This window comes from Neofelis nebulosa, chromosome 3, assembly GCF_028018385.1.
Source record: "Neofelis nebulosa isolate mNeoNeb1 chromosome 3, mNeoNeb1.pri, whole genome shotgun sequence".
Lineage (NCBI taxonomy): Eukaryota > Metazoa > Chordata > Mammalia > Carnivora > Felidae > Neofelis > Neofelis nebulosa.
In genome coordinates this window covers 188166056-188187105 of record NC_080784.1, presented here as the reverse complement: position 1 = coordinate 188187105, position 21050 = coordinate 188166056, and the positions used below count along the sequence as shown (strand labels likewise).

Below are 21050 nucleotides of genomic sequence, written 5' to 3'. Positions count from 1 at the left end.
TCCCTCCCTCTGTTTCCCCTCAGCGAGCTTCAACCAATTTGCAAGCGTTTGCTTCCACAAGGACAAATTTGGAAGAGTGGAGAACACCACAATTTATCCAAATGTGGAAGGAAATGAAGGAACCAGGCGCCTTTCTGGAGCTAGATATCAAACATTTGCATAAGTAGTTTTTCCAACAGAGGTGGGACTCAGAACAAAACAAATTGCTTGTATTGTACGCAAGGACACCAAACCTTGACCAAGTTTGCGGTTGCTTTCCCTGCTCGTGTTTCTTAAGTATACCCAGATATTCCTGCTCAGAAGCTCAGGTTAGTTGCCCTCGGTAGGTAGACCTGGAAAGGTAATTGTTGATTTGTTACATAATTATATATTTTCAGGTTGGCCTAAAAAGGCTGCTGTTTACGTAGGAGTCTTCAAACATTTTTATCTCGCTGCTAAGTAAGTCCCCAACATTTGAGATCGAAACCAAGTTGTTCCAGGATTGTCTAGTGACTCTTTTGTGTCCTTGTTGTTTGTTTGTTTGCTTAGTATTGGGTAACACTTCTCGCTCTCGTTTTGAGATCCAGCAAAGGATTCGGTGATGGGAACCCTGGGTCTCTTTGGAAACATTTTAATTACAGTGCTTTGGAACTTCCCCGATCTAACAAAGTTTGCCATCCAGAATCTGCATCTCTCTCTCTCTCCTTTTCCCGTTGGACGCAAGTGGTGGTGTGGGTCTGTCTCGGAAAGCCAACCCACAAGATAACATAATCACATACGTTCATTTCTCAGGGACCTTGACGGTTCTTATCTCCTTGCTTTTATGATCTCTTATGAACAGCCAGGAATAGCAATTTGCAGCCTGTTTGTAAAGCCATCTTAGTCTGAACCTGGCCTTCTCCTCTTTTATCGCACGGTGATATTCTGCAGCGAAATCCCATTCGCCACATCAAAATTTGCTCTGAGCTCCATCTTAGAATAATGTAAGTATTCTCTGCGTGTACGGAACATATCACACATGTAATGGAGGGCAATTATCATTTCAATGAACTATTTATTAATAGAAGATGCCTTGTGTGCTTTGCTCAGATTTATTGATATGCTGCCCACTGTACGTTGCAGCCTGCAGCTACTTAGTTCATGGTTGTCGGCATCTCAGACAAGGAGCTCTGTGTTTCACACGGTCCTGGTTCTTCTGTGTGCTTTGCTCAACTTTATTTTACCATTATATCACCTAGAACATTAAACACCACGCTCGAGTTCTGTGTTAAATCACGATTGTTTCCTATTAAGTGTTCCAAGCTACCCATTTTTATTAACAGTTACTTTATTAAATCCTTAATAACATGGATAGAATAGTTAGTTAATTTGTGTGTTGAGCCATGGATGTTAATTTGTAAACATAATAACATACTGCAATCATTTGCATAATAGCATTTTAATCTTTTTAGTAAAAGCTGTAATTCCCCACAAAGTACACTGCAGCAGAAACTCAGTGACTGTTGGTAATAATACAAAAGGCCTTCAAATTCTGATCCCATTATAGTGTTGGAACATACCCAAACTGCTTCCATAATCTCTGAAATGTTACTGTTCTCTGATTTAGGTGTCTGTGTCAAGAAGACGATTTCCTAAATGTAATTTAGTATTCACTAAGCACCAGCACTTTGCAAATAGCTCTGAGGCTTTCCTTCAAAGTTCAGAGCTCCAGCTCTTCATTTTGCGTGAGGAACACCAAGGAACTCACTCTGAACTTAGTTGTGCTGCAGACAGGGCTCCGAGAAACGGTGCTGATTTGGCACAAGGAAAGGCATCAGCCACCAAGGATTTGGCTACCGAGCTTCCTCCCTCCTCCCTGCCCTATCAGCCTGCTTGCAGCTCCTTGCACTGACTGCCTTCAAGCACAGGTTTGGGAAAGAATGAAAATGGTTACAGGGAGAGTGTTTAAGGAAGATACTTCTGGGGGGTGGGGGGACAAAAAAGATTCTATAGGAGGCTTGGTCTCTAGAGCCAATTAACACCAACCACAAGACTGGCCAAAAAAAAAAAAAAAAAAAAAGGAAAAAGTAGTTGCTTCAAAGTCAGGCCAAGTCATTTTACGCAAGATCTGGTAATTCATTAACCCATTTGGCTGCAAACCCTGAATGAATAACTCGCAGTAGTAATAGAGATGGGCAGGTCTACAAGGTAATGGTGTTTAGAATCTCAGACTATGCAAATTATTCTATCACTTTGGAACAGAAAAGGCACAAAAGTATCTCCCATCGTTGTTTTGGGACAAATGGCCTAATGGATAAGAAGCCATTTATCTTCATAAAATTTTGCCCTTGCCAAGAATAAGAGCGTGTATTTCATTGAGTATCTCTCTTCCCCCTTCCCTAGCTCTCATCCTAACTACTTGTAAGTCAGCATCCGTGGCAGGCTACAGGAAAATTTGGTATCCTGCTCTGCTTTCAAAACTATACTTCAGAGCACACAATCTTGAAAGTAGCCTCACAGGTGGGAAGAGAGAAAGAGAGAAAGAGAGAAAGAAAGAAAGAAAGAAAGAAAGAAAGAAAGAAAGAAAGAGAAAGAAAAGAGAAAGAAAGAAAGAAAGAAAGAGAGAGAGAAAGAAAGAGAGAGAGAAAGAAAGAAAGAAAGAAAGAAAGAAAGAAAGAAAGAAAGAAAAGAAAAGAAAAAGAAAGAACAAAAGAAAGAAATAAAGGAAGGAAGGAAGGAAGGAGGGAAGGAAGGAAGGAAGAAAGAAAAAGAAAGAAAAGAGAAAGAAAGAACGAAAGAAAGAAATAAAGGAAGGAAGGAAGGAAGGAAGGAAGGAAGGAAGGAAGGAAGGAAGGAAGAAAAAGAAAGAAAAGAGAAAACAGAAAGAAAGAGAAAGAAAGAAAGAAAGAAAGAAAGAAAGAAAGAAAGAAAGAAAGAAAGAGAAAGAAAAGAGAAAACAGAAAGAAAGAAAGAAAGAAAGAAAGAAAGAAAGAAAGAAAGAAAGAAAAGAAAAGAAAAAGAAAGAAAGAGAGAAAGAAAGAAAGGGAAAGAAAAAAATGGTCCTTACAAAATTGTTTTACATTACAGGTAATTCATTTTATAAAACCCACAATAAAAGTTTTCATTGCTAAAAGAATAGGCATGTAATCATAGGGACAAATTAACCTTGTTAAAAACGTGAAGTCTAGGGTAGGGAACAGTAGAAGAACAATTTGGCTCTCTGTTTAACAACATGAGCTTTAAAGTTCATCTTTTTATCTGCTTTGTGTGTTGATCTCATTCAGAGGTGAGCCATCTGCTGGGCTGTGTCTCCACGATATCACATACAGACAGGGGGACATGGACAAATAGACACAACATATGTGTAAGGTTATTATACAAGCACACACCGTGGCTACACAAATAGCCAGTTTGTCCAGTCCAGCACCCCGAATCTTGATTACTTTAACCAACACTAATATCCTTCAAGTAAATCTAAGAGGCCATGAGCCACTTTTTCCTGATTCCTCTCTAGGTTTACCTCCTTGTGAATGTGGGTCTCCACTTTTCTGGCCCCAAAGAAATCTGGGCAGAGTCATTTTTAGTTAAATTATCCACTTAAATGAATCCAGAAGATGGGGGAAACCTAAGCTATGCCCATAAAATGGCTCACCCACATCTGAGAACACCTAGAGTATCCGGCATGAAATAATTGGTCTCTACTCAAAAAAACACAAAATGGTACATTCTGCAATCATTGTGCCTAATTAAACATATAGATTCTCGCTTTCCAAGTTGCAAATGGCTAAGGACTGGATCGACTTCCATGAAAAACAGCCGCCGACCTCGTCTCCTGTAACCACAGCTTACATTAGCAAAAACAGGCACCAGGAGAGTTAGTGATGGTGAAAGATGGCCATGTAACCAGCACCTGCAAGCGACTTACTATTTATTAGTGGGGGGTGATGCCAGTTAGACATCACCGTGTGGGTCAGGACTCCTGAGCCCTATTTTTCCAGCGGTCAGCATAATGGCAGGGAGGAAATATGGTGATAAACCAGATGTTCCCAAGATAAGGCAGATGTTATCAAGGCAAGAAGTCTAAAATAGTCTCTAACTGAGGTGGGTAGATGACCACACACACACACACACACACACAAAACAACAACACTCTTTAGTCTCCCTCAAGATAAGCCGACAGTAGAGGTTGAAAACAAAGCAGCACACAGGCTGGGTCAGATTGTTGCTTCCTGATTTGTGACTCTCCAAGATGAACATCTAACTGATTTATACCCAGAATTTGGAATTTTGTGGTAGATTACAAAGGCAAAGATAAGTACAACATAAATTTTTAAAATACTCCATAAGTCTCCATGAGTTTCACCATTTTTCAATGTTCTTATGTTACAGCCAATTATCTCCCCACTTAAACAGCTATTATTTTCTTCCTTGAAGTTGATGTTCTCCGTTAAGTGTCATTGCCAAGTGTGGCAAAAATCTGGTTGGGGGCTGTAAATTTCATTCAAATGACAAACATTTATTGATTGCAAATGGGAAATCCCAGAAATCTCAAAGAAGTGATTATTGTAAACTAATTCAGCGTCTCCAAATAACAAAGGGAAATTTATTCTCCTGATGATTAAATTAAGGTGAGGGTGCTCTGACGCTTATTTTTTCATATTTTTTTCTCTGTCATTGTGTTAAAATTCCAAGAGGTTTGCCATTCATAGAAAAGTCTGTCTGACCACAGGCACAGTCAGGAGCAGGAATTCATTACCATGGAAGGCTGCAGAATTTCCTCCAAGGAGACAAGTGAAAAAAAGCAGACACCACATAAATTTGTGGATTGGGTTAAATACGTTCTGCCCCTGAGGCAGCAGAGAGATGGGGAACCCCTTTGTAAAATGACTCACAAGCCCGAAGAAGGTACTTCGGCTCCTAAAGGTGAGTAGAAACGTAACCAGGAAGCTCTCCGTGGAGTTCTGGTTCCCTTTGGAGTATTTTTGAGTTAGCATTCTTTGCCACTTCCCTCTCTAACCTAACTCATATTCATCAGGGCTGATGGAATTTTCCTTCAAGGTGCTTCAAGTCTTTGTTCCCTGGACACCATCCCCTCTGCTGTCACCTTGTCCCTTCGCTGCACCTGCATTGCATGGTGTTGGAAATGCAGCAAGCCCTGCTGTCCAATTTCTTCTACTTTCTGCTCGTCCACAGCTCTTATGATTATCAGAATGAACACCCTTAAATCCCATCTCCATTATAGGGCTCTCCTGCTAGAAATCTTCACTGGCACCCCAATCCCTACTATGTAAACTCTAAACATTCCCAACCGGGGTCCCATGGACGGCCATAATTTTGTACCCACCCTAAATCCAAACCTACTCCTCCTACTCCTACGTTCCTATCAGTATATATTTTACTTTGGGGGTATCAAACTCCTCACTGTCATACCCCCTGTACGAAAACACTTCAATTTTATTCTCTTATTAGCCATGGTGAAGTTATTCTTTCTGCTTCCCTCCTCAGCTAGGATACACACACACACACACACACACACACACACACACACACACACACACACGTATATATGCAGACACACATATATAGAATATATAATATAATATTAATATGTAACCCCACGTATTTAAACATACATGTACACATATACATGAATATACAGTCTTACGTTATTTAATTGCTAAACTATAAACATATACATATATACATACATATGTGTATGCAGTCTTTCATTGTTTGGTAATTGTTCCGCATTTCTTCACTTGACATCCCAAATCAGGCTTGAGGTCCTTTAGGAAACAAGATCCTTTCTGCTTTGTATGTAATCTTCACATGACCTAAGGCAGTTCACGCCATCAATAAATGTATGATGTTCATTCATTATGTTGTAAATATTTTCAGTACTTACTTTCTGATGTTTTCTAACAAAACATCTAGAAAAACTTCAGGGAACAAGACAAGCAAGTCCCCTGCTTCTAAAATGCTCACGATCACTTGAAGAGCCAAATTTTGATTGCTTTTTTTTTTTTTTTCAACTCTTTGGTAAGTACATAGTATATGCCCATTTTAGAGAAAAAAAGAAGAATACAATTGAAAGTCACAAGAAGAAATATAAAATCATTTACATCCTCACCAGAATAATTAAGCATCCTCAAAAGCCTCCAATCATAATTCCCTTGTTAGCATGATAGGATACCTTAGGAACAGATAGCAGGAAACTACCCCCAGTTTGACTCCCACAAAAGTTCACAGTGTCAGACCTTACGCGGAGTCCCCGTAATCACCTGACATGAATGCTGGGTGCAGCTGTGAGCCCTTCTCTGCCCATTCGCAACGGCAGGCCTCAGAACATATTATGAGTAATGACCTAGAGACAACTACATTCTCACTTGCCGTGTTGTAAAGAACTCCAAGTAGCTGCATTCAGAAGTAAGAGACTAATGAATGAAAGATGCTCATTCAGTTGTATCAAGGAGGCACTGAAAGCAGATATTCAAATAAAGCAGGGACAAGGTGGCCCACGGTGACCCAGAAGGGCCAATGCGCTGTTTAAACTAATCCCGTGCCACCCATCCTTACACCATGCCATGCTGTAAAAGTACTCCTTTATTCGCCTCCTTCAAACAATGCACAAAGGCAAGAGAGGGAAGGAAGTTATGTTGCAATGTTCTGAAACATAAATCTTGCTACCAACCGGTCCAGAGACAGCATCCTGTTTTCCTGACACATGGATTAGATTCACAGGAGGCCGCACCTACAAAAGCCTGTGTCCTGTTTTCTTCTAAGTGGCCTCTGAATAATACCTGGTCACCTGCATTTACACCTCCGACAGAGGTTGTGCAAGCAGAGACGGCTGTTTGTGTGTCCAATTTCTCAATCGACATGGACAACTGCGCGTTGCGCGCCCCCCCCCCGCCACCCCCCCCCCCCGCCACCCCCCCCCCCCCCCCGCGCCGGCTCTCACGGAGGAATTCACTCTTCCCCAAACCGTGACATTCAATGCCATTCTTCTTTTCATCTAAAGTCTGATAAAAATTAAACTTAGACCCGAACGCACGGAGGAGGCCAAAGGAAGGAATTTCTACGCACTCGTGGGGTTTTAACATTCTGCTACACGATCTGCAAGCCACCCGTATCCCATCCATATCGCTAAACACCCCTTGCTTTCTGCTTTGATTAGAATTCAGAAACCCTGTGGTCAGTTTCCGGGGGAGTCGCCCACGTGCTGCTTGAGCCAGGGAAAGTGTTTCACTCCTCGGTGCCTTATTTCATTCTGGGAATCTGAGGTAGATAATGCTTCGTATTGGTAGATCAGAGGTGGCGGAAACCGTGACTGTTTGGCTTGCTCAAGTACAAGGACTTCACAAATGTGATGAGGCAGGGCTTTGAGAACTGGAAGAAAGTGAGCCCGGGGTAAAGTCCGCGGGGAGAGGCTTAAAGGCACAGGCTCCGAGAAGGGCTTCGGGGAGCCGCAGGAAGCTACACAAAGCCGTGGCCATTCAAGAGTTACCGTGTTGTGCGTGGACCATCTGCCCAGGGGAAGACACAATTTTCGAATTCCACCTGTGCTCCACACACACTTTTTTTCCCCCCCGTTATAGAAAAGATGTCTGAGTTTAACGCTAGAGGGCAAAGAGTAGAGGCATGCTGGCTGTATGCAAATGCTCAGGGAGCCGAGGCCCTGGGTCACAGTATTGCCACATACGGCCTTACCCTTTGCACAGACAGAGAAGAATGAGTTTTGTGACATCAGAGAAAACGGTTACAGTTATCTAAATGGTCACTTCTGCTGTCACTGACAGAATTCCTGACATCTCAGTCCTGAGGCCCTGGGCATCTCCACAATTTTATATGGCTTCTGATTGTTTTTACATAGTTTTTTGAATGTTTATTTTAGTTTTGAGAGAGAGAGAGAGAGAGAGAACGCGTGGGGGAGGTGCAGAGAGGGAGAGGGAGACCCAAAATCTGAAGCAAGCTCCAGGCCCTGCACTGTCAGCACAGAGCCCGACACAGGGCTCGAACCCATAAACCGCGAGGTGGTGACCTGAGCTGAAGTTGGACACTTAACGGACTGAGCCACCCTGGCGCCCCAGCTTCTGATCCTTCATATCCTGTGTCTTAACTATGTAGTCTCTCTGAAACCTGACCAGTTCATCTTTAGTGTTTTACAAAAGGGAATTTCAGTGACTTTTTTTTTTTTTTTTTAGGGTTTCTCAACCTCAGCACTATTATCCTCTGGGGCCAAACGGCTCCTTGTTGTGGGAAGCTGTCCTGTGTGTGGTCTCTACCCACGAAATGCCAGGAGCGTCCTCCTGCCTTTGGTCCTAAAAAAAAAAAAAAATCAAACACATCTCCAGACACTGCTAAATGTCCCTTGGGGGGCAAAATTGCTTTCGGTTGAGAGTCACTGGTTTAAAATGAGCTAATGAGAAATTAAATTAAATGAACCCTGTGTTTTAGAGCATTGAAAACAATTCTATCAGTGGTAGAAAGTTATACACAGAACCAAAAGGGTGTCTTCGTGTAGATTAAAGCACCTATATATAACCAGTTGCTGAACCAAGTCTCCTCAAGGTACCGATGAGAAATGCCTCGTGCAGGTGCCACAACATGAAATATGGGGACACAAGGTCATGGGGAAGGGATTTTTTTTGAAACTAGCTCACCGGGGAGGCACTGACTCCCACGCCATGCCCCCCACCCCCACCTTTTAGTTATTCCCTGGCCATCACCTACAAAATGCATGGCAATCACCCAAAATGGAATACCGATTTTTAGATAAGAGGTCTATAGAGATGGACATTTTTTAAAGTACTGTTTATTTAATGCAGCATGACTTAAAACGGGCCTGTCGCCTGACAAGTGTACTGAATGAGGAATGTTCAATTTACCAGTTCTAACTAGCCAAGACCTCACATGAACTTTCAAAGACCCGGCTGAGAAGCCTGGGAAATAGAACTAACCGCAGACCTTCAGTGCCTCTTCTCCCCAGCCCGGACTCCCCCATCTTAAGTACTCATCCAAGACTCTGTTCAGACATATTAGAAACTCTTAGCCATGGACGGAACCTATAGCCACCTTGGCTCCCCAACTATTCCTGCTCCCATGTCAACCAACACTGAAAGGAACGAGTCTGTTCTATTTTTAAATATATTCAGCAGAGCAGCAGCTTGATATGTCTTTGTGAAGGATGGTTGTCACCCCACCTCACTGGTACTCTATTTTTATCAGTGATATGGCCTTGGACATCAGATCAATTTGAGGTTCAGATCCCCGGTCTTTATTTGTCAACTGTGTGATTTTGGGAAAATCACTTCACTTCTCTGAGACTCGGAGTCTGAGACTCACTTCACCTCTCTGAGACTCGACGGAAAATGGGAACGGTACTCATGGTACCTACAAAATAGGTTGTTTTAGGGATATGCGAGATGACACATATATAGCACAGGTGTCTCAAAAGCTTGGCCATTGCTGTTATCGCTATTACTGTTATTAACATTACTATAGTCACCAGTCATTTATCAGTCAACCCACATTTATTCAATACCTTCTGTGTGCTGGGGTGCTGAAAAAAAAACTCAGTAAATATTGTAAAATTGGTTTTCTTAATGACTCAATAAACATTTATTCAGTGCTTTTTATGTGCTGGGTGCTGGAAAAATTCAATAAATATTGTAACATTGGCTTTCTTAATGACTTGAGATCTCAACCAAATACACTGAAGTTTAAGGAATGGTTCTGCTGGTGGGATACAAAAGACATTTAAAGTACTTCGCATGGGGCCTGGCACATATCAGGGAGAAGATGTTAGACAATGATGGGGGTGCTGGTAGTGGTGATATTGAAAACTAGGTGACTCAACAATCTTTATTCAGTTCATTTGCCAGACTGCTCAATGTTTGTCCCTCTAAGAAACCATTTCTTCTTAAGTAAATGAGTGCTGATCTTGTAAGAAAGAACTTCTTTTTTCAAAGTAACACTTTAATAGGAGTAGATTAACATTCCTTATTATAGGGTAGGCTTATAATAAGAGTCTGGAGCCTAGGAGGTAATTTTCCCTATTGAAAGGTAAGCGAATTTTTACTAATTTGTAAGTAAATATTAGAATAGCTGGGCTTAGACATTTCTATACTGTAGAGAAATCAGAGGTCTGATAAAAAAAATGACAATACTAATAACTACCCACTAACTTTGTGAGACAAATAAAGGTAGACGTCTAATCTCTTGGATGAAAAAAAAAGCATTCTTTTACATTTCACATTAATTTACATTAGGCACTTTTCTGTGGGAAATAGACAGGAACAAACAGGTTTAGACTCTTGTTCTTCTTTGTCCGTAAAGCTTTCACAACCCCTTAGTATTTCGACACAGAGTAATGCGCTCTGTCAGGGGCCCTTAGCCCCCCCAGATCTCAAAACAACAACAACGAGTCCCCTCATTTGCCAAACACTGTTCTTCCACGAAAGAGGAAGGGCCTACCTGTGATAAGAAGTCTTTTGATGACAGCAAAGTGAGAAGCCGATATGCTTTCAGGCCAATAATGATATGATGGCCCAAGCCACGTTCAATGAGAAATTAATTTTCGCCAAGGGATGATGCCCTTACCTCAAATATGTTTGAAGGCTCATTGTTGTACTGATTGGATATTATTTCTGATTGGTCACTGCACCACTTGAGTCCACCCAGAAAGCTGTCTGTATCCAAGTCGTTCACGTCTAGTTCAGAAAGGTCAAGTTCAGGAAGATCTGGGCAAAGAGGCTGGTCTTCACCAACCAGAGCAGCACACTGCAGGAGGCAGGGGGGAAAAAAAGCTTTCATTAACTGCAGGAATTTATTAAACTGCAATAGCATGTGATAGGAATTAAGCCTGGTTAATTCAACCACACCACCAAAGCTGGTTTCCAGGGTTTTAGCCACCAGGGAAAAAACATCCTAAATTCTTTTACTGACTTTGCTCTCAATGGATACTTTGCCTGATCCATTCCATCCAAGATTCTACCTCCAAATTCATGGTAAATGCCATGTTCCCGTGAAGCCCTCTCTGATTCTTCCAGTTAGAAATCAACTTAAAAAAAAAAAAAGAAAAGAAAGAAATCAACTGGATTTGGACTTTTTTGATGGTTAGCACTGAACGAGTTTCAACTTTTTCAGTCACCGCTGCACAAAAGTCTACTCTACCCTGAGAGTATAATCTCTTTGAGGGAAGGATACAAATTTGATTTTACCTTGGAATCGCCATCACACGTAATAAAAACAAAATAAACAATTGTTGAATGAAAACTAGCAGCATAAGAGCTCTACTAGGAAAACTTTCTCCATTCACGTTCCTTTTGACCATTATAATCCACATAATTCATTTAGCAACTAATGATGCAAGTCCTCTAACTTGTCTATGGTTCTCTTGAATTATTATTTAAATCTCGCAACTTGACTCTTCATGAGCCACAGCACTTCATCTTGAACAGGTCAAAAGCAAGTTCCTTGAGATAAGGACAAAAGTCATAGTTTTTCTGTATGATCTTTACATCTTTTACAACGTTTAACTTGCAAGTCAAGTGTGGGGGGAGTGCGTGTGAGTGGGATCGCTTGACATCTACGAAGGAAAAACCCCTATAGCGCCCCACAACCGTATTTTTTCTCATCATTTATGTATTCCTCACCTATGCTCTGAGTGAATTCAAAAGAACTATTTTCCTTCGGAGTTTTTCAACGACTTCAACACAGCGAGAGGTTGAAAATAGCCCACACTGTGGCTGGGCTGGCTTGTCAGCAAGGCTATGTCAGACTGGAAGAGTCATTCACTTCCTTGCACGGAGTAGGTGGTCTTTTCATTGTCCCACACTGTGGCTTTTTGAAGGAAGTGGCCCCCCGTTATCAGAGAGGTGGTCTTCTCACCTCCAATCGGCAATCTGACTGCTGATTTCCTCACGGCATACTGTGCAGAACCCTGCAGAAGTTTCCTACTGCAGGGCTCCGGTGATACCAGAGCCAGAAGGACTTTATCCACCTGCAAGCCAAGGTGTCTAAATCAGAGCAGGTGCGCAGGCTGAAGTCGCACCCTCACGGCCCTGCCTTCCAAGGTCAGGAGAGATGCCGTGGAGTTGTTCCCATCCAAGCAGCCGTTGGGCCTGAAGCTCAAGATTCTGCCTGACATTTAGGTTTTGAATAAAAGAAGTTTTATGCAGATTTTTTTTTTTTTTCCTCGAGCACCCCTGTCATCCCTGGCAGGCTACATTACACGGGTCATATGCAGCAGCACGATCGTAAGCACCATGCTGAGAAGAAGGTACTGGGTAATGGAGTCAGCAGTTGGTAAGGGGAGGCCGGGGGCAGCCTGAAGATGACTGTGATTCTTCCCTAAGACCACCAGGTCCCAGTCAGATCCCAGATTGCAGGCACGACGGTAACGCGAAAAGAAAGGGCAATCCTCTCCACCTGAACTCTTTCCTTATCATTTTATCGGTCGTTCCATTTTTTATTATCCAAGTTAGCCCAAAGTTGCAGATCGGTATACTTGACTAGGTTTATAAGTAGGCGGAGGCTGGGCCGTGGAGATTTTGTTCTGGTACAATGTTCGCGTTCTGTTACAGGCGTAACACTTCCCAGTCTCCATACTGGCCCATGCTGCTTATCCTCCAGGTACAAACACACAGTGTTAACTCTTCCCCAACATGATCGATTCAGAGACAAGGGTAACTTTTTCAATGGTGCAAAACCCACCAGGGCTTCACTGAGGGACAGTCCTTAAACAAGAAAGAAGAAGCATGAACAACAGAAACAGCAACAAAAAATAAAATGAAGGTGGAAAACACGGGAGGTGTCCATCTGGCTTAAGTTCCTGTCGTGGAGAACGTAACTTAGAAGCCATGCTTCGGAATGCCGGCGTGTCCCATCGACTGGTGAACAACTTCTTGCTGTCTCTCCCCTCAACTGCCTTCTCTAAGCATGGCTTGTGCAACACCCTTCACCCTTGCAGGTACGTGCATTTTTAAGTGACTTCTGAACAACCATTAAAAAGACCAGATCAATTTCTGGCATTTTACTGCACTGTCATTCACACATTCCTTTCCTCCCTTTTCTCTTTCCGTCCCATTTTTGCTCTTACGTTGTGGTTGGAAATGTGCCTGTGCTCTGGCCAATGTGGACATGCTAGTAAAATCAGTGTTTCTGAATGTGGCATTATCCCGATAATCTAAAACACATTAGTGATAGCAGGTGTCCCTGTTATTAATTTGTATTTGGCCTTTGGATGATGCCAGACTTAACAGTCCGAGCCCTGTAACTGTCCTCATCTGACATGCTGATATTTACTGCTTCCCTATACATCTGTAACAGGTGTCTTTCTTGCAGTTACAGAGACACATTCTCCTGCCTCTTTGCAACTATGACAGCTATTTCACAACCGTAGCCTTAATTTTATAATAAGATTTAAGAGGATAAAGCAGTCACTAAACACAAAAGGCTAATTATTGTACGTTTTTTCACCCCAACAGACTTTTCCCTTAGTTAAGGAGCAGACAATAAATTAGCTTAACTGCACTGATGATAATGAATCATCATAATTAAGTATAATTCTCCATTAACCTTTTGGAGGTTTTTGTGCCATTGATGGTAAATTTTAAAGAGAGAGAGAAGAAAGAGTGGACTTGGCCACATTAATTATATTAAGGAAAAAAGAATTCTTAACTTCTTAGAAAAAAATTAGTGAGGACAGGGAAAAGGGAGTAGGGCGGGGGGGGGGGGGGGGTGGCAGGCAGTAAAGAATGACAGTCTTCGTGGAGGGTATGTCATGTGAACTGTCTCTATCAATCTTGGTAACCTTATTGTACATCACCTTCATTAAACTGTAAAACACTGGGGACTGTGAGTAGCTACAGCGATATAGGCCTTTATTAACCACTGTGCTGTCCTGTCATTACGTGCAAAAGGGCATAATACGTTTTAGGATGACAGCAAACGTTAATGATTCCAAAAATGAAAACTGCCTATGCTACCTGCTGCTCGTAACACGTCAGGCTGGCCGAGGTGGTTCCCAGAGCTGCGGCCGCCAAGGCACGGCTTCTTGCAGCTCGCTGCCTCCAGTGCAACAGAGAGGCGACTGGCCAGTCTCCACCGACAACTCAATCCACGGCTGGACGCTGAGCCCGGGGAACTCACCTCCTTCAGAAGAACATAAAAGGGCCACTGTTCTAAACGGTCCCGACGCTGACTTGAAAACGACTCCAGGAATTCCAGTGATGAAAAGAAATCCTCCATATTTCCAGATCAACTCCCAACAGCATCCAGAATAACGCGTGATGGAAAAATGAAACTATAGCAGCTGAGAGACCCACACTGCCAGCCAGCCTGCCAGCCAGCCAGCCACAGGACGCTCCGGCGGCTCCAAGACACTTGGGACTTTGAAGCCACTTAGAACCCTGACTCCTAATAGAGACAGCACGTATGAATTAGCCCGATCCAGTCCACCTTACCGAGAAATCACAACAAGATAAGGACAGTCAGGATCCGCAAGTACCAGCTGCCAAGGCAGGAGAGGGCAACCCGAGCCAACATGTGCAAACCCAGTAAAGAGTTAAGGAGCCAGGGCATGCCTCGCTAGATAGGAGAAATGCATTCGCGGATGGCCCAGCCAAATTATTTTCACTTTAGATGTGTATCGCCACACCACATGGACATCTTATTTAATCAAATCACGTGTGGCTCTCGATCCTCCCCCTCACCCTACGTGCCCTCGGCTGCCCAGAGGGAGCCCTAGCAGTCCTCTGCCGGAGTCATTGTTAGCTGCTCCGGTCCCCCGTGCAATGCAATTGGGCTACATCTCGCTGCAGTCCGCAGAAAGTTTCGCTTCTTTCCCAAGTTGCCCAAACTTTCCGAGAACATTCCATTGTGTTGAATGCAAACATGCCGCGGCCCTCCTTCCCCCCGCTAGTCACTGTAGGCTCCAGAGATTATGAGGAAACGGCTTGCTTTTCTCCCCCTGTATGAATTGTGGCCAGCAGAGACTGTGGAATTGATGTATTGCCGTCTATTTTTACACAAGCAGCGAGCAGCCCCACACACAGCCCTGCATAAACTCCTCTCTCCGGCTTCAGGCAGCTCTCCGTGGTACAGAGAGATTTAACCATTGGCTTCCCTGCCACCGACGCTAATGCAAAACCTTCATCGTAAGGCGTATGTACATATTTTTTTATTTGCTGACCAAATCTTTCAACCACATATAGCTGTTTTAAAGGGATCAGCTCCCTTGTTTTGTGGTGCTGCAGGGAAAGCAATCTAAAATAGCCTAGCAGGATTATTTAGGATTTTGTGAGTTCTCTGTCTGATGAACAGAGAGAGAGGGGAAAAAGAGAAAAAAAAAATCCGGACTAGAGTCAAAACTGACTATATTTGAGCACATCCATTTTAATATTTTTATCTTCATCTTATTATAAATAGAAATGGCATTTTTCCAACCGGGCCACTAAATACCACTGGAAAGACTTCAGCTTCTGATTCATATCAATATCTTAGAGCATAAATATTGCATATGAGTAGAAACAGAGCCAAAGGCACATGGAAAGAGTTTCCAACTGCAACAGATATGGGTGACAGCAGCTAAGCTTTGATTTGCTCAAGGCATCTCAGAGCCACCTTAAAATAGCAAAGTTATTGGAGTTAAGATAAGATTGAGATTCCCTTCCAAAAGCTCCTGCCCGGGATACTTTCCTGCCTCCTCTCCTTGTCCAAGCCCTTCCCCCCCACCCCCCCGTTACAGGAATAATTGCATCGGGAGGGAAGCTTCAGTCCTGGCTGCAGTGCCGAGCCCAGCCCCAGCTCACCTCGATGTCACTCCATACAGAGTCCTGGTTGCACATGTCCCACGCCATCCAGCTCCTGAATGACGCCAGTCAAGCTTTTTCAACTCCAATCCACAGTGACACAGAGCACACACTCATGCAGGCAACCAGCCCCTTACTGAGAGTGAACTGAAGGCACCTGTCTTACTACAGTCCCCAGTCACATGACAAAGCTATTAAAAAGTAGGCTGGGCTGTCACTCACCCAGCCTCCCTTCTCCTGTGCAGCTTGCTGCTCAAACTCGTGACGTCACTCAAAGGCAGCCTTCTGCCTCAGTGAAGTAACGCTTAAAAAAAAAAAAAAAAAAAAAAAAACGGAAAGAAGAAAGAAAGAAAGGAAACACTTGGACTTTTGGAGGCTTCAAGCATCATGCTGTGATTAAAGCCAGCTTTGAATGCCACAGACTCTAAACGGAGTCCTGGCCATATAATAACTAAAATCCCCTGCAATCTTTTTTTAATTTATTTTCCTTCCAAAACAAGCAAGTGGCAAAGCTCCCTGTTTCATCACAGAGTAACTATACTCTTAGCTAAAATGTGCACTCCCCAAGGATTCAAATACTAAGACCTCCAGTGGACTCCAGCTTGGTTTGGGACTAAAGCAAGAGCTTATCACATGATGCATTTTTATGAGACATTTTCTAATTGGGGGAAGTGTTTGAAAGCAGAGAATGGGGCAGGCATTTTTTTTTTTTTCTTGCTTGTTTAATCAACAAAATAGTCTGTATTTGTTAAGGTATAAACAAACTCCTCTACCCAGGAATCTGCTGTCCCCGTGGCGGTAAGGGAACACCAGCTCCCAAAGTGTTACTGCAATTTGCTTTGCTCCTTATAAGGAGAACAACGAACAAAATACCACCCTTTCAGGTCCTTTCTAATTATTTCCATTTCTCTCATAGGCTCCCAGAAAACAAGTGTTAGTAAATACATTTGCCGCCGCTGTGCTCAGATCAGCTGAGTTTCCCGGCTGCCTTTTTTTTCATACGTGTACCATTTCCACCCCAGCCGCCTTAGGGTGCCTTTTTGAATAAACACTGGATTCCAACCCAAGTGCCTGAGCTGTGCAGTTTGCATTTGAGACCAAGAATGTCCGTGGAGTAAGGGAAAAATACTGGCACGCTATTAGCAGAAATATTCATTTCTTGAGCTTTTTAATTTTTTTTTTTTCCAGCCTCTACCCTGAGACAATGAAGGCTAATGCAGGTGCACTGTTTTATGATGACATACATATTGAATACATAACAAACTCAAGGCACTGGGGATCGCCGAGAAACACTTCCCATAACACTACAGTGGTCTGATTTAACCCTTCCAAGTTCCAGGGAAATGTACATGTGTATATAAATTTGTGAATACATATGTTTTTAATAAAATTTTCAGCCCAATATACTTTAAAATCAGTTCAATTCTTTTACTTGATAATAACTTCTCTGGAAAAAAAAAATCCCCCAGGTATCTAAAAATAATTTTAAAGCACTATTAATTTAATCTCCTGTTCCACTAAGGTTAATTTAATGGGTTCTCTCTTGTCCATCTCTTTCTAAAGAAAAAAAAATGGTGATTCTCTCTGACACATTTTAACTGTAAAGTTGCACCAATATTAAAGGTGAAAGGAAGACAAATCAAACAAACAAAAATCAAACTGTTTCTTCTTTCAGACCACACATGTTATAAGGTATTTTTCTACTCTGATGTCTGCAACAAGTTGCCAGTAAATTCCTGAAAAATGTGATGAAATTGACAGTTTGTCATTACTGGACATAAAAAGATGGCCCAGAGCTTTGACATTTTAAGTTAGCTGAGTACATTTCACCGGCACATTTTCCCTCTTACAAATAGCGGAAAATTACTGTAGTTTTAATTTCCTAAATCAAGAAAGAACAGGAAAATACAACCTCGGGAAGGCTTTTATACATGCAATTAGTGGCATTACTCTGCACTCCCCACAAAGAAACACTAATTTTCTTCCCAATTATATTCTGATTTAATGTAAAACTACAGTAAATTATTAAAATTCAGGGCAAAGGTCATTGGCTCTACCCTCAACACAGCCAACTGTGAAATAACAGTGGTCACTTGACCAATAAGAGTTGATGTTTATTAGTTATTATCAGGTGATCCCTGTGGTGATTTTTTCTGATACTCTTAACTGTCTTTATCAAAGGTTAGGCATCCATTATGCATATCTTTCTAAGCATATAAATGTATATACGTATATTTTTTTAAATTCTGTTCACACATTTTAAAGAAGTTCTTTGCACTGGAACATTTTGTATGATTGTTTTTGATGTTGTAACCTGCCCACATTGTAGTGTTGGGGTTTTCTTACTTGTTTTCTTACCACCTAATTCCACTTTTTCTTAATCCAATCAGCACAGTCACTGAAACTACAGGTGGTTTTATATACATTTTCTTCTCCCTTCACCATCACAATGAGGGGGAGTTAAGAGTCAAACCACTGACATGATTTCTAAGCTACAGCATAGGGCATATTTCCCCTCAAGTTTCTATGACAGGACAATTCCAAACTTAAATTGATTCTTGGGACAAATCAGAGTCACTTTCACTATTATTTTTTTTTTAATCTCAAAGTTACAACTCTAACGAGAGGGATATTTGAGAGGTCTTATAATTTGGTTAATTAGCTCTTCAGATTTTAAAAATTCTCTTGTGTCCAGTTTTTTCTTTTCTCAGAAGAACATAAACTGTTAGTTCCTCACCAACTTAGCTCTTTTCTGGCTTCCCAGGCAGTTTCTATATTTAATTCTTTCTCTGTCTTGACTGTTTTTCTCTTCCTCTCTCCCTGCGGCCCTCCTCATACCTCTCCATCAGCTCTGCCTCTAAGATTTCCAAATGTTTGTTTTCAATCAGCAAGGATCTATTGAAATCTGACTGTGTCCACAGCAACATATTGTAAGGACTACCAAGAAGGCATAGGACATGGACACAAGGGAGCTGACAATTTTAGGGGGATGACAGCCCTTAAAAATGAAAAATAATTTGCTATGAAAAAAAAAAAAAAACAATGCAACTTTGCCCAATACCAGGATTCCTCTTCTCCTTAAAACACACCCTTTTTAGGTACAAGGTCCTTCCACTAACCATTACAATTCACACCCAAATCAACCCCACTTTGTCCCAACAATAGAAAGAGGTATTTATTAACATCTGTTGAGAGCCCATAATGTTCCATATCTTCACAGAACCTAGATTCCACCCCAGTGGAATTTCTCCCCTCACTAGCTCTGTTAACGTTTCCCAAGACTCCAACATTAGTGAAGGCAAGAGATCTAGCCTCAGTTGATAACAAGAAAGAAAATAAACCTTCGAGATAATTCCATTCCGTAACAAAAATATTAGACAAAGCATGTAACATTTCCCCACCACTGCCCCAAACTATAGGCTTTTCCCACCCTCTCTGCTTCAGACAATTATCACTTAAAAACTAAATAAACACAATCAAACTCAAATACCCAAGTAGACAGCAGCAAAGACAATTTGTTTTAACATCATTATTGCAAATAGGTGAGAACTCAGAAGTAAAGAGCTACTAGTATAAAATATCTTTGTCCCATTGTTTTTTTTTATAAACTTAAATAGAGATGTAAGGACAAATTAAAGGCTGAAACTTAAAAAGAAACCTGGAAAAGAAAATATATATAGCAGGGCTGACATGAGCTTGACATTAAGATCAGCATTTTATATAGCATATTTCAATCAATTTTGGTCCTCAAAGCTACTCAATAAAGATTATCTTGTACTCATTTTATAACTGAGAAAAAATATAAAAAGAAAAAAAGCAAGGGTTTAGATAGCAGCTGAAAATGGCATATAGATCTCTGAAAACCCTTCTAGGAAGGACTGAAGTTTTATACATAAGAATAATATTCATTCCCAAGTCAAAAGCACCAGCAAAGACCCCGGAGGTAACTTTATATCCGAGAGAGTGTCTACATAGCTGGAAACTAACATTCCTGGGAATGCTGCCTGCCTAGAGCATTCTTCCAGAAAAGGAAAGGGATCTGCCCAGAATTGCTAATGTTTTTAAAGTTAATCATTGCTAACAGGCATTCAATTGCTTGCTTTTAATTCCTAGAGGGGCTGATTGATTCTGATACCCCATGTCAGTTTCTGAGCACATGCTCTGAGCCTCTGGGACATATTTGAAGCTGGGGCCATGCGGGGCACCAAAGTTGGTGGCAGAGCAGGGTACATCAAACACCTCTAGCCTACAAACACTCTCAAATCAAATCTTACTTTGTTCTGCCATGATGATGTCAATGTGAACAAAGCACCTTGGGGGAAACAAACAGAAGAAAAGTCACTGCATGGCTTTCATGCTTCCTTGAATTCATTTGTTTATTTTTTAAAATAAACTGAAGGCAATAGACAACCTTGGCAACACAACTTTTATCCCCAATAAAACCTTCGGCAGAACAGTTCTGTGCAACTGAGTCAGCCTGTATTTTAACACAGACCTCAGAATCTGCTCCTGCCGTTTTTCACATTAAAGCCTCCCCCCCCCCCCAAAAAAAAGTGAAAATTAATTTGGGCTGCAGTCAGTCAGTTGGACTAAGCTAAACATAAAGTAAAAAGTATGCTTATTAGGTGTGAAGATAAGAAATAATAAAAGGATGGTTAAAATCTGCTTTTGTCTGATATTTAATTCTGCCGTATTTTCATTTACCTTAATTATTTCAAGTTAATGCATCTATAATGCAGGGAGTTATTGGTTATAGAAATAAGAAATGCTCCACAGGATTATTTAGCAATATTTTTTTTTACTGAAATTGAAAATAAAGCACATTGTATTTTATTAAATTTGGCACTATTGAAAAATATAAAGAGCCACTAAACCTCAGTAATGTAATAGTTCACTGAAGAAGATATTTTTATTCCCTAAGGAACTTAGTGAAGGGCCTGAGAAAACTGAGGTACACAAATTACTAAATTGAAAAAAAAAAAACTGTTAGTCGAATAGTTCTGCCTGGTACTTTTTTCTAGAGCTTGGGTCCTAATGAGCTTAACTTTTCTTGACTTTAGTGAAGTAAATTGTATTTTTCAATTAGTCTCAAAATGGAAGCATGAAATAGGTGAAGAGTTTTCTTTCTTTCTTTCTTTCTTTCTTTCTTTCTTTCTTTCTTTCTGTCTGTCTTTCTTTCTTTCTGTCTTTCTTTCTTTCCTTCTTTCTCTTTCCTCCCTCCCTCCTTTATTTTTCTTCCTTCCTTCCTTCCTTCCTTCCTTCCTTCCTTCCTTCCTT

General features: G+C 41.5%; 1 protein-coding gene across 5 annotated transcripts in view; it reads right to left on the bottom strand.

Annotated features, from left to right (window-relative positions):
• The window catches only part of PPARGC1A (PPARG coactivator 1 alpha), a 645787-nt gene that overhangs the window by 82572 nt on the left and 542165 nt on the right, over positions 1-21050 (bottom strand). For 2 of the 5 annotated variants that reach the window (XM_058722956.1, XM_058722954.1), the window contains one exon: positions 10561-10740. In XM_058722956.1, the coding sequence (XP_058578939.1) occupies positions 10561-10740 (180 nt within the window). Of the gene's footprint in view, positions 1-10560; positions 10741-14112; positions 14353-15773; positions 15938-21050 lie in introns of those variants that run through there. The other 3 variants (XM_058722955.1, XM_058722953.1, XM_058722957.1) reach the window with 3 other exon arrangements.